The sequence below is a fragment of the Manacus candei genome, unplaced genomic scaffold (genome assembly GCF_025592945.1).
Source record: "Manacus candei isolate 608988 ecotype Guabito, Panama unplaced genomic scaffold, ASM2559294v1 h1tg000152l, whole genome shotgun sequence".
Lineage (NCBI taxonomy): Eukaryota > Metazoa > Chordata > Aves > Passeriformes > Pipridae > Manacus > Manacus candei.
The window spans coordinates 1,252,547-1,265,542 of record NW_026138200.1 but is presented as its reverse complement, the minus strand read 5'-3'; the positions used below and the strand labels follow the sequence as shown (position 1 = coordinate 1,265,542).

Below are 12,996 nucleotides of genomic sequence, written 5' to 3'. Positions count from 1 at the left end.
ATCTTCTCTGCCAGGATCAGAAATCTGTTCCAGAAACAGATACCTGTGACTGAAAGTACCTCGTGTTTTTTTTCTCGTAATTGGTCATTTTAGAGCTTTGTGTGTTTTCCCCACATGGATTTTGAGAGTTATAATCTTCCGATAGCTGTTCATTATAATCCCATTCCCCATTACAAATGCCTGCCTTGAAACTTAGAATCCTTGGGGCTGAGGAAAGGGATAGGAGAAACTGGATTCATTTTCAAAGTGTGCTCTCATCTCCAAGCTGTGCTCTCATTGACTTTGTCTATTAAGTTTGTGATAGCAAATGCAAAACAGAATTCAGCCTTTGATGTTTTCTCAGTGATATGTCATTTTTACATTAATTGCACTGTATTTACTTTTGTGGGAGAATCATCCAGGTAATTAAGTCAGTGATTCAAGAAAGAATGCCCTGACAATCCCATAGGTTTCTCCTATGCAGTGGTTTTCAAAGAGATGAGATTCCAAGTCTTGTTTCTTGTCAGTATTTCTTCTAGTGGTGTCTACAGGGAGAGGACTTGTGATGGTCCTCTTGCTGATGAGAGACATTTGGGGAAGAAAAGGTAGAGGAAGGAAACATAATGCCTTGGTTAAGCCTAGGTCTGTGTTCCTTTTTGGCCTGCTGCTCATAATTGGAACTAAACCTGCCACTGTCGCCTCTTGTGTTAGTGCCCCTTCTCTAGGGCAGCTATGTGGATATTATTGTGCTACCTTTGGCACACCTTTCCAGTCTCATACATCTCAAGTGTATGAGACCTGAAACAAGTGCTCTACTTACTCTCAAGTTAGCATGGTTGCTCTCTCTGTTGGGAACACTGCCCATCTTTTCCAGGAAGGCACTCAACACTGCCCTAGTAGGTCAGCAAAAAACAAGATTTAAAAGAAAAAGATTGGCACTTCCAAAGCCATGGGAAAGGGGATGAGCCATTCAGGCCTTGCTTTAACTTTCAGATTCAGTGTGGAATTCCTGCCAAAGGGACCATCTCCTTGACGTGACTTGTTTGGAGAATTCAAAACAGTGTTGGGGCTGGCATGTTAGAAAATGTGACGCACAGCCGACAGCTTTCCTGCATTGCTCAGCGGCTAAACTGATGCTAAGAATTTCAGAAAAGTCTTGGCAGAATTTCAGTGAAACACTTCCAGGTCAGAGCCTGGAGCTTGTGAACATGTTTGCATGTGATTTACCAGGTTACCCACCCACTTAGAATCCTCAAGTCAAGTGTTAGTCAGATGGGGCTGATAATAATTATCCATCTGTTTTATTGTGACTTTTTAAAGGCATATTTTTGTATGGTTGAAGTGTAACTGTTGCCATGTATTTGTGAAGCACGCAATCCAGACCCAGAAAAACCAAATGGTGATGTTTTCAGGAAGCCAGCGACCCAAATGTCACACTAGAATGGCAGAACATCAGCTAACTCTTCTGGTTTCCTTTCATGCTACAGATGCTCCTGATATTCCCCAAAACCTCAGCTGTGAAACACCCAATTTCCAGATAATAAAATGCACCTGGAAACCAGGCAGACCCAGTGGACTGTATGGAAAACGAAGAACAAAGTACAGTTTATTTGAAAGGTAAAATTAATCAGCACTAAAAGGAGTAAAAGGGTACAACTGGAATACTTCCATTGCTGCCTGTGACTTACTGCTCCATGCCTATTTAAATGTGATAGTTTTCATTGTTTAGAGCCTAAAATACTTTCCAGGAGTTTCTGGAAGTTGTAACTAAACTTGGAAAACCCTTGTCTAGCCCTGCAAAATTCCAGTGGAAATTAAGGATGACTTTTCCCAGAGGTTTATGCCATTATGAACTCACAAGTAAATAAAGGGCATAGAGTATGAGGCTGCTGCCAACATACAGATAAGACCAATATGAAAATATAGGTAGATAATAAGTCAATCACTAATTTTTAATTTATTTTTTTTTTAATATGAAAACTGGGTCAGATTGTCTGTCAGACGTTTACTGAACTTCTGCTAGGCAAGATGGCAAGAAGCCCACTGAGAAAGAATTATAAAACAGGTCATGGTGCATTTCCCATGCCACTAGGAGAAACAGCAATGAGCCTACAGCCATTCTCCTCTCAGCATTAAGGATTAGATAGTGTCGAGCAGGCAAAGTATACATATTAACTGTATAATGTTGAAAGGGAAGAAAGCACTGATGTCATCCATGGAAAGTAGTTGAGTGATGTCCCACCACATTGTCTAATGGAGTAGGCCATGTAAGGCCTTAAAAGTGAGGAATCATTGGTTGGAATAGCACTTGCAGTTGGGATTCCTTGGTAGTTGTGATTAGAAGTTAGTGAGGAGTTAACAAAATTCACATGGAGAGGAGGCTCCCATGTAATGCCAAAGGAGCAGTCAGGAAAAAGAGCCAGGAGAGACCTGAGTCACACAAACTGATGAGAAATGGAGTCTTGTGGTGGCTTTGAAGCAAGTCAGAGGCCATGAGGATTGAGTTACTGCCATAGATATCACCCAGGGTGCTAATGCTAAAGAAGTCATTGGGTAGGGTGCAAGGAGGTGGACAAAAGAGAGCAGGTATTCAAAGGAAAGGAGCTCCAGTCACTCGCTGCTGATATTCAGCTTATAAACAAGGATGTCCAGTCTTTTTATGTTCAGCCCAAAGCTGTGAGATTGATGTAATGCATTTCAGGGTAAATATTCTCATTCTTGTTCTCAGCCCACACTGAACTATTGAAATAGAGAGTATGATGTGGAGAGAGCTCAGAGCTAAGCTAGAACACAATAAAAATGCCTGAAGGAAGAAGTTAATTAAATTTGTGCTACTGAATGAGAGGCTTACAGAGATTGTAATTAAAGCAAATATACATACATATATACAGATACACACTCTAGATTTTACCCCCAGAGATGTACCACTGGTGTTGGCTGTTACCAGACTGCCTCTCCTGCTGTTGATTAAAAAATAATTGGGAATAACGGATGTATTCCAGGTAACAAACTTTAGTTCAGATTTGACAGGGCTTTTAGAAGGACAATATGTGTAGCATCTTACTAGTTCAGAAAGCAATTAAAAGAATTCTTTAAATGTAAATGTATGCTGATCTGAACAAAGATACTTTGAGTCAGAATCTTAGTCGTAACTTGTGAGGTGGTTTTACAGGACCTACCTGTTTTCAAGGCTTTTGAGAAGTGAGTGAATGGAAATGTTATGCTAGTAGAAGAGGAGAGTTTCATGTGAGAACAGGGCAAGTCATGATTGTTGCCACTTTAACCTGCGTTGTGGTGTTAGATATGCCTCTGCAATCAAATCAATCTGTAAGCTGTGTGAACTGAACCCATCATTCTGTACCGTGTTTTCAGTCTAGAGTTCTAACTGTTGCTAGAAATTAACTTATTCAAAAATTAACCTTTTCCCTCTCCTTTTTTAATTTTTAGAACATCTGGTAAAAATGTTTCATGCGAAGTCAATGAAATGAACAGACAGCATGTCTGTGGCTTTCCAGTACTGCCTGATCAAAAAACCTATGATTTCATATTAGGTGTCTCCAACCCTATTGGGCAAGCAGAGTCATCTCTTTTGGTTGATATAACTCAAAGAGGTAATAGTAATGACTTAAAAAGGCAAAAAGATGTGTTTACTACATGCTAACCATTTGTTTGTTTGGTGTTTGAAGAACTCTGACATGATATACTTTTCATTATTTTGCTTTATTGTCACCAGCTTTTTGCTGTATTTAATAATTTGGACTTGAAAATAACTCAGGACATGTTTTTAGGCAGTGGTGTGTACATGGAGATGACAGTTCTCAATAGAAATGCTACCAGATTGTACACACTGCTAGTGTTGATATAAATGCTACTGGTGACCTAATAATTAGCTAGCTGCTGTTTATTGGGAATCATAGAATGGCTGGGATTGGAAGGGACCTTAAAAATCATTTAGTTCCAACACACCACACACACTCCTCCCACCCCAATTCCTGCCATATCCCACCTATTAGATTAGGTTGCCCAGCGCCCCATCCAACCTGGCCTTGAACACTTCAGGGATGGGGTCTTCACAGCTTCTCTGGGCAAGTTTATGTATTGCTTCATATTTTATTACACATCAGTAATTTAAATTTAGATGTAACTCTATGAACTGTGGATGACCTTGTATTTCAGTCTCTGTTTATAGGGCAAAATACCATACAGTTTTGCAGCATCAGGGTTTGGAGCATGAAAAAAGTAGCACAAACAGATAAAAGGTAATATCGGGACTATCAAACGCTGTTGGTAATAACCATGATCATCTGCTGTCATAGTTTGGAGAAAGAAATAACTTCTTTCATTAGACTTTCAGTTTAAACAAGGAAAGGGAGATGACCACCTTTTTAACACTGTCTTCCTCACCCTTTTCCTTCTGTCTCCTCAACCACAGCTGAGATTTCAGATGTTCCTATTGGTTACAGTATTCTGCCATCCCCCAGAAAACTGAATTTAAACATGAAGATGGTGCATTTTTTTTTAATCCAGGTCCCAGATCAACTATCTTAAGATTAGAATTCTCAGAGTACTTTTTTGATAAGGTCAGTAAGAGGGAAAATATTTATCTGTGTCTCCAAGTTTTTATCTCATGTCTGGTACACTCAGTCTTAAGTAAATCTATTTCGATGTTTGATAGCTGAGAAGAGTGTCAGGAATGAGACTGCTCGCAGGTGCCTTTCAGCACCAGTTTTCCCAGTTGCTGATTGGATCACTTATCCTTCTGATTCTCTTTGATCTTTTAAAATCAGATTTTTCTGAACTGAAATGAATATGGTTTTTTGACTTAGAACTGAAGGTTTTTTCTTTATTTTTTTTAGTTCATCCAAAAACCCCAGAGAAGTTGACTGTTTCTGAAAACAACTCTACAAGCATTCATCTGCATTGGTTTATAAATGGCAGCTTTGCTGAGATCAGGCTTCTGTGTCAAATTGAAATTAGCAGTGGTCACTCTGAGCAAAAACTAGTAAGTGTTGTTTTTAAGGGATTATTTTTTGGCACAGACGTCAATCTTTTTCACTGAACTAATCACATTTCAAATTCTTTTCTCATGCTAAGAGCTTCACTCTGATAATCTTATTAAATGATTAATGTAGTAATGAGTAGAGGTTCATTTACTAAAATCAGAAAACTTCCTGTTCATCTCTGTTGTTGCCTGGTTTCTCTCTCTTTTTCTTTCTTTCTTTTTTTTTTTGTTTGTTTTTTTTAGGGTTTTTTAGTTTGTTTTTTTGTTTTGTTTTAAACCATTTAGAGCAAAGTCAAATTACACACCATGTTATTTGGTACTTGGAGACTGTGCATAGTGCTTTATGCTAATTCTTTAGGTAACAGTCCTTGTGCTTTGTCCTTCTAGGTGCAAACTTAACATTAACTATTAATACACAGCTGTTCCAGGATGCACTGCTGCCTTGAAGACTTCCATGGTGGTTGTTTCAGATCTTGTAGTCTGCAGCTGAATTTCTCTTTTCGTTTCTTTCCCCTCGGAGAATAGTTCATTTGTTTGCTGTCAGCCGTTGACATGCATGTGGCCATAACAGGCAGCTGCTAAACCTGCTTGTATGTCGGTGATGTAGAGACAGGATAGGGAAGGATTTTCCCACTGGGTGTATCAGTAGGTAATCTCCCAATGAGGAGAGAAGGTGGTATTTGTGGGCTGGGTTCAGATTTTCAGCCGTTCAGGCTCCCAGCTGCTGCCCAGCTTGGTGCTCTGTGTCACTGACTGGAGTTGCATATTTACTCTGCTGACTGTCAGAGGAGCTTAGGATACTAATTTAGACACCAGCATCAGACACTGACTGTAGGTGGTGGGAATATATCCTCTTCTTAACTGCTTAACTTAGTGTGGTGTGACCTGTGTCACTGGGGAAGCCTAATGACAGCTGCATGTTCAGTTGGCTTGAGATTTACGCCCAATTTCTTTGTGCATTCAGATCTCTGAGCATTTTGGGTAGGCACATGCTGAATTGTCAGGTCTTGCTGTACCGAGTCTGAATTTGTAATTTTAGCACATTAACCTCAGAGGCTGTTTTTTACAGTGCTTGTTTGATTTTTAGCAGTATTCTATTACCCTCTGCATTTAGTTGCTAGTTGGGCACAGCGGTTGGGCACAGCCTTGAATAACTTAGGTCAAACCACAGAAATTATACAGCTAAGACTGAAGATAATCATTATGTACATGCCTCTAAAATAATAGGGTAGTAGTTAATGCATGCTCTGTAAGACTATTTTTAAAATACTTTCAAAGCTCTTAATGAGTGTGTAAGCCTTAAGCTTTTATGTTTTCTCTGTAATGACATGTGTTAACTAATACCAGAGATAAAGTACTGCGAAGGAACTCATAGGTATTTTTCGAATACGAAGCTCAAAGCCTGGGGCACACAGTCATTTGTGAACTCTGCTAGCAAAGCAATCATCTGGGGCCGTGGAAGGTATTACACTTCCACAGAAGTTTGATTCCCGGCACCTGTATCAGAGCCCACAGCTACAGATATTTTGTAATGCAGCAAAGAGCTCCCTAGAAGCTTTTAGAGCTTGTTACGTCGTCGCTGGTTGCTTAATAAAAAAACTCCAGGAGTTCTCCCTAACAAACAAAAGTAGCTGTGAAATTGTTATGGAGTTTTACATGGCATTTTGAGGATGTTTTCAGAAGCTTTTCCATCCGTATGAGAGATTGTTGGCTTTTCCAGTATTTTTGAAGTTGTCATTTGGCTTTAGAAGTGCACAATTTGTTGCATCTTAAAGTCACTTGGAATCCAGTTTTTGGCAGCTGTGGTGCACATGTGTTATAATTAGATTCAGTAAAAAATATTCCCAGGCTTAGGATTTCCTTAAGTAATCATGCAACTGAAATGCTTCCTAGACTCATATCATTTTAAGAATAATAGGAGAGACTAGTCCTCTCATAAGAGCTGTGAACTGAGGTCACCTAGGTTAGATTTGGATACTATCTTTGGAAGGAAAAATGGAGGAAGCAAACTATGATAAATATCTTGCTCTAACAAGCTGTCTTTAGTGTACTTCTGTGCATGTCTCTTAGGAAAAAAGCCTCTTTGCTGACAGTCTGATGTGCATGTGCTCAGGGGAAGTGCAAGTTCTGAATAACAGAGGTGAAATCCTGGCCTGCCTCATGTGAGCAGTTTTGCTGCATTTAGGAGAGCAGGGGACTGGATGGGATAGATGGGAAGCAACAGCCTGCTACTGTGTGCAGAGCTCCTCCTGTTGAAGGCTCATCAGTGTTCCCTCTGCTTTTCATGCTTTACAACTCATAAGGTGCTTCCTACTTTCATATTTCAATTTCTGTGCTATTTATGACTTTATTTGGGTGGACCTCTGAAAATTTTTCCTTTGTTTAGGGTGACTGCATAGGAAATATTTTTCTTTTTAATTATTTTCTTCATAGGGCTTGACTGCAGCTTTCACACTGTGAGCATTCTTGGGTAAAAATATCACCTTTTTAGGTAATGACTTGCAGCATAATCTAGGAGGAAAAAAATATATCATGTCAATTTCTGTAAATTTTTAACAGCTCAATATCTCCATACCTGGTGGGAAATCCTCAGCTTACACAGCTCATCTGAATGCATTGCACCCATATACCAAATACCAGTTCAGGGTGCGCTGTTCAGCTGCTGACCATTTCTGGAGGTGGAGTGACTGGAGCCGGGTAGAGGAGTACACAACATCAGAAGCCCGTAAGTTTATCTGACTCTTTGATGAGAAAATGTTGGACTTGTGAGGCCATCTATTTTAAAATTAGTCGTCTAAAAACCTAACTTTTCAATAGATGGTAAATTGTCTACTGTGCAACTTGGGAAAATAAACTACCACTCTTATGTTTTTCTAAGCTCCTGCAAGAGGACCAGACATCTGGAGAGAGAGAAGTTCTTCTGGAGAAAGTCTAAAAATCTTCTGGAAGGTAGATAGGACACTTGAACTTTTTATGTATATTATTTAAAATATTATGAAATGTAACTGTATAAAAAATATTTTCTTACACATTTATAAATTAGTGAACTGTATAGTCAGTAAACCATACTGCTGTTCTTAGCTTTTTTTTTTTGGAACTATCCATTGAGACAAACATTTTTCCCCAAATGAAAATATTATTGAAATTTTATAATTTAAACATTGCATTCAGAAGCATTTCACAGGAAGAATTAAACTTTTTATGCATCCCAGTTGAAAAGTAAAAACTTGGAAACTTATGTGCTAATTCTTCTTGCATTACTTTTTTGGCTCATAGTCTTATACGGACATCAGACTAGATCAGGAACATTAAATTCATATTTTCCTGTGTCTTCTTTTGTATATTGCATTTTGGGTTTAATGGTTTTTCTTTGTCTATTCATAGCCCTTACCCCTTTCTGAAGCCAATGGGAGAATAATGTCTCACGAAGTGTCCTGCTACCTGCTAGAGACACCACTGGAGCATAAAGTAGTCACTGAACCCACAAACAGCACAGAGATAAAACTTGGAAAAAATGACTGTGTAATTAGCGTTGTAGCCAAAAACCAAGCAGGCTCGTCTCCTCCTTCAAGGATAACAAGCATGGAACTTCCAAGTGGTGAGTACTCCCAGCCATGAGTTAAACACCTTCAAAGCCAGAACGAGTTTGTTGATTGAAAAATAATGATTTGTTTGTTTTTGTTTATTTCCCCACCCAAATCTACTGGATAGGGGAAAAAAATGCTTCTTTGCTTTCAGTGTAGCGTCTTGCCAATGAATCATCATCATGGCTACGCTTCGCGAACGAAGATTTAGGAAGGCTCTATCCACCAATGAATCATACTCTCTACATAAAGGAAGGGTGATAGTGCGCACTCTTTGCAGCTATTTGCACTTTCTGGAGACCTCCCAGGAACAAAACGAATGAGACTTCAAAGCACTGGTGTGGATATTTAGGGAGCTGAGTTTATTTCTGTGTGTTCTTTTTGAGACACTGAGAAGTGTTACATGCTAAAGAGAATCAGAATAAAGTTTTGGGGTGTTGTGTGCCTTTTTGAGGCGAGAATTGTCAGTTCAATGCCTGTGAGCTCTGCAGGAGAATATTAATTGGGCTGGTTGGTAAAGTGTTGGCATCCTCGTGCTAGGCAGACAGTGTTTGAAAAGGAGGTAGGGCTTTAGCTTCCCAATTAAAGCACTGCTGCTCTTGCTGAGGGCTTTTGTAAAGGGAAATAGCTGAGCCAGATAATGATTTTCTGCTCATAACACTGAACCTGGGGAGAAGATAATATTGCACAAGGTTGTTGAGAGTCGGAAGTTGCTGCCAGGAAGAGTATAATCTCCCAAAGCCCAAACCTCTAGCTCCAGATCTGGCTGATACTCTGCAGGGGCCTTTACACAGCAAGGCCTCTCTCTGCTTGTTTGCCAGGAGCATGCATGGATCTGCTTCTCCTTGCCCACCTCATCATCATGGCTAGGCTTCGCGAACAAAGATTTAGGAAGGCTCTATCCACGTTTGTTACAGGCACGCTGGTGGCTTATGAGGCCAATACGAGACAGACATATCTGACTGCAAATGGCACAGCAGAAAGGCTCCTTAGGTAGTGTATTCAGCAAGACACGATTCTTTCTGCATTGTCTTTTCTCCTCAAGAGTGATCCTGCGTGTGTTCTCAAAGGAAACGGCAGCGTTGTAGATGATGTGTCTCCAGGCCTCCCAATTGGAGGCCAGAGTAGACCAGTTATGTTAATCAATATGGCCAAGGCTTAGATGTTGTTTCAGGGAGTCCTTGTATCTTTTCTTCAGGGCTCCTCTCTTGCAGCAGCCAGTGGCAAGTTCACCATAAAGCAGGATCTTAGGGAGGCAGTGGTCCTTCATCCTTGAGACGTGCCCTGCCCATCGCAACTGTGTTCTCAGTAACATGGCCTCAATACTTGTGACTGCTGCTTGTTCTAGAACAGACGTGTTGGTCACATAATCTGACCAGTGGATGATTAGGATTGTTTAGGAGGCAGCGTTGATGGAAGCGTTGTAGGAGACGCAGGTGGTGGCGGTAGACAACCCATGCTTCGGAACCATACAGGAGAGTAGACAACACTATGGCTTTGTAAACACTGATCTTGGTACTTTTCTTCAAGTGTTTATTACACCATACTCTTTTATGGAGTTTTCCAAAAGCACTATATGCCTTTGCTAACCTCTTGTCAATCTCCCCATCAATCTTACCATCTGAGGAGGTGAGGCTACCTAGGTAATTAAACTGCTGGACTGATTTGAGCTCTGATTGGCCAATGGGGATATAGGGATGATGGAAGGCTTCCTGAGGTGCAGGTTGGTAGAGAACTTCTGTCTTCTTTAAGCTGACTTCCAGCCCAAAGAGCTCAGCAGCGTCTGCAAAGCAGGATGTTAAATACGGCAGAGCTGCTTCTGTGTGGGTGACAAGGGCGGCGTCATCAGCATAAAGCAGCTCCCGGACAAGATGGTTTAAGGTCTTGGTGTGGGCCTTCAGTCGCCTTAGATTGAAAAGGCTTCCATCAGTACGGTATCGAATGTAGATACCGTCCTGATCATCGAGGTCTGCCGTGGCCCTTTGGAGCATCATGCTGAAAAAGATTGTGAATAGAGTTGGTGCGAGAACACAGCCTTGTTTCACACCATTCTTTATTAGAAAGGGCTCAGAAAGTGCACTGCGATATCTGACTTGGCCGTGCTGATCCCCATGGAGTGAGATGATCATTTTAAGGAATTTAGGGGGACAACCTAAACGTTCCAAAATCTGCCACAGACCTTTTCTACTCACAGTATCAAAAGCCTTGGTGAGGTCAACAAAGGTTACATAGAGACCTTTGTTCTGTACCCTACACTTCTCTTGCAGTTGTCTGAGGACAGATACCATGTCTGTGGTACTTCTGTTGGCTCTGAAACCACACTGACTTTCAGGAAGAATTCCTTCTGCAATAGCGGGTATTAGTCTGTTCAAGAGTATTCTTGCCAGGATTTTGTCAGCAATGGAGAGCAGAGTAATACCACAGTAATTTGGGCAATCTGATTTAATTCCTTTCTTCTTATACAAAGTGATAATGACTGCATCTTGAAGGTCTGATGGTAGCTCGCCTAGTTCCCAACAGCGCACCACAAACTCATGAAATTTAGCATGGAGTGCTTGGCCCCCATGTTTACAGACTTCGGGTGGAATTCCATCAACCCCAGCTGCCTTGCCAATTTCCACCTGCTGTATAGCCTTGAGGGTTTCTCCTAAAGTGGGGGCAATATCCAATTCATTCTTCACCGGTTGTTGTGTGATGGACTGAATTGCTGAGTCTTGGACTACACGGTTGGTACTGAAGAGAGTCTGAAAGTGTTCAGATCATCGATTCAGAATGGAGGTTTTATCTGTTAGAAGCGTTTGACCATCAGCGCTGAGTAGAGGGCTTTGGACTTGGTATGTAGGCCCGTATGCTGTTTTCAGGGCCTCATAGAATCCTTTGCAATCTCCCGAATCTGCGCATAATTGAGTTTTTTCAGCTAGGTCAATCCACCACTTGTTCTGGATGTCACGGAGTTTCTGTTGGAGTTTGCTGCATGCAAGACGAAAGGCTGTTTTTCTTGCGTGACAGGATGGCAGTGCAAGGTGTGCTTGATGAGCAGTTCTCTTCTTCCTCAACAACACTTGGATTTCTTGATTGTTTTCATCAAACCAGTCCTTGTTCTTCTTGAGGGAGAACCCTAAGGATTCCTCAGAAGATTGCAGGATGCTGTTTTTAATATGGTGCCAAATTGTTTCAGGAGAGGAATCTGCAGAATCTGTGGAATGGTTTTCTAGTCTAGTTTGAAGGTTTGCCTGGAATCTGTCTCTCACTGTGGCTGATTGGAGATTATTAACTTGGAGTCTTCTCCTTGGGATATTGCCCCTTTTAGGTTTGAATTTGAGATTGAAGTTGAGTTTACAGCGCACGAGCTAATGATCTGTTTGACATTCTGCGCTGGGCAACACGTGGGTATGGTGGACATCGCAGACATCTCTCTGTCGCACCAAGACATAATCAGTGAGGTGCCAATGCTTAGATCGGGGGTGCATCCAGGTTGTCTTCAGACTGTCTTTCTGCTGAAAGATAGTATTAGTGACGGTGAGCTGTTGCTCCACACAGAATTCTAGCAGAAGTCGACCATTATCGTAGCAATTTCCAACACCAAGCTTGCCTAATACTCCTTTCCAGGCTTCAAAATTCTTACCTTCTCTGGCGTTGGAATCGCCAAGGATAATGATCTTATCATCTGCAGGCACCTTTTGGATAAGGCGGTGCAGGTCAGTGTAGAAATTATCTTTTTCAGCAAGTTCAGCTTGGAGAGTTGGGGCATATATACTAAAGATGACAACATGTTGCTTGTTGTGGAGTGGAAAGCGTAGGGAGATAATGCGATCAGAATGACCTGTCGGCAGATTTTCGAGTTTAGGAACAATAGAGTTTTTGATCATGAAGCCGACTCCTGAGAGATGTTTTTCGGTTCTGGGCTTACCTGACCAAAAGAGTGTGTAACCGGCACCATATTCTCTGAGGCTGCCTTCTTCATGAAGGCAAACTTCACTGAGAGCAGCAATGTTGATGTTGAGACGTGACTGTTCATGGGATATTAGGGCAGACCGACACTCAGGACGTCCGCTATCTGCAGAATCGAGCATGGTTCTGATGTTCCAACATGCTAGAGTTAATTTAGGTACACCTTTGGAGGCAGGTGCATGCCTTTGTCTTTTGATCTTTGTGTGACTGCATTGGAAGAAGATGCCCGTTGGTCTGCGGTTAACCAACCGGGTGAAGGTGGAGATGAGCTTTGTTTAGGCCACCTTTTCTAGGCCCCGTTCCGAGTGGAGCAAGCAGTGCTGTCTTTGAAAAGGCTGCTTGGTTGTTCGGGGTGCTACCCCAAGAGACTGTCATCTCCGGTCAGTCTCAAATGACCGATATCCTGAACCGCCTGCATGCGGGGTTGAGTCTGTGGCTTCCAGTGCACCTTTCACCTGCCGTTTCGACCCTCGCCCGTCA

The 12,996-nt window shown here is 41.5% G+C and overlaps 1 protein-coding gene across 8 annotated transcripts in view; it reads left to right on the top strand.

Annotated features, from left to right (window-relative positions):
* LIFR (LIF receptor subunit alpha) overlaps nucleotides 1-12,996 on the top strand; it is a 91,983-nt gene that overhangs the window by 61,798 nt on the left and 17,189 nt on the right. For all 8 annotated transcript variants that reach the window (XM_051772342.1, XM_051772341.1, XM_051772344.1 and 5 more), the window contains 6 exons: nucleotides 1,467-1,596; nucleotides 3,427-3,590; nucleotides 4,836-4,981; nucleotides 7,541-7,706; nucleotides 7,860-7,930; nucleotides 8,366-8,579. In XM_051772342.1, the coding sequence (XP_051628302.1) occupies nucleotides 1,467-1,596; nucleotides 3,427-3,590; nucleotides 4,836-4,981; nucleotides 7,541-7,706; nucleotides 7,860-7,930; nucleotides 8,366-8,579 (891 nt within the window). The remainder of the gene's footprint in view (nucleotides 1-1,466; nucleotides 1,597-3,426; nucleotides 3,591-4,835; nucleotides 4,982-7,540; nucleotides 7,707-7,859; nucleotides 7,931-8,365; nucleotides 8,580-12,996) is intronic.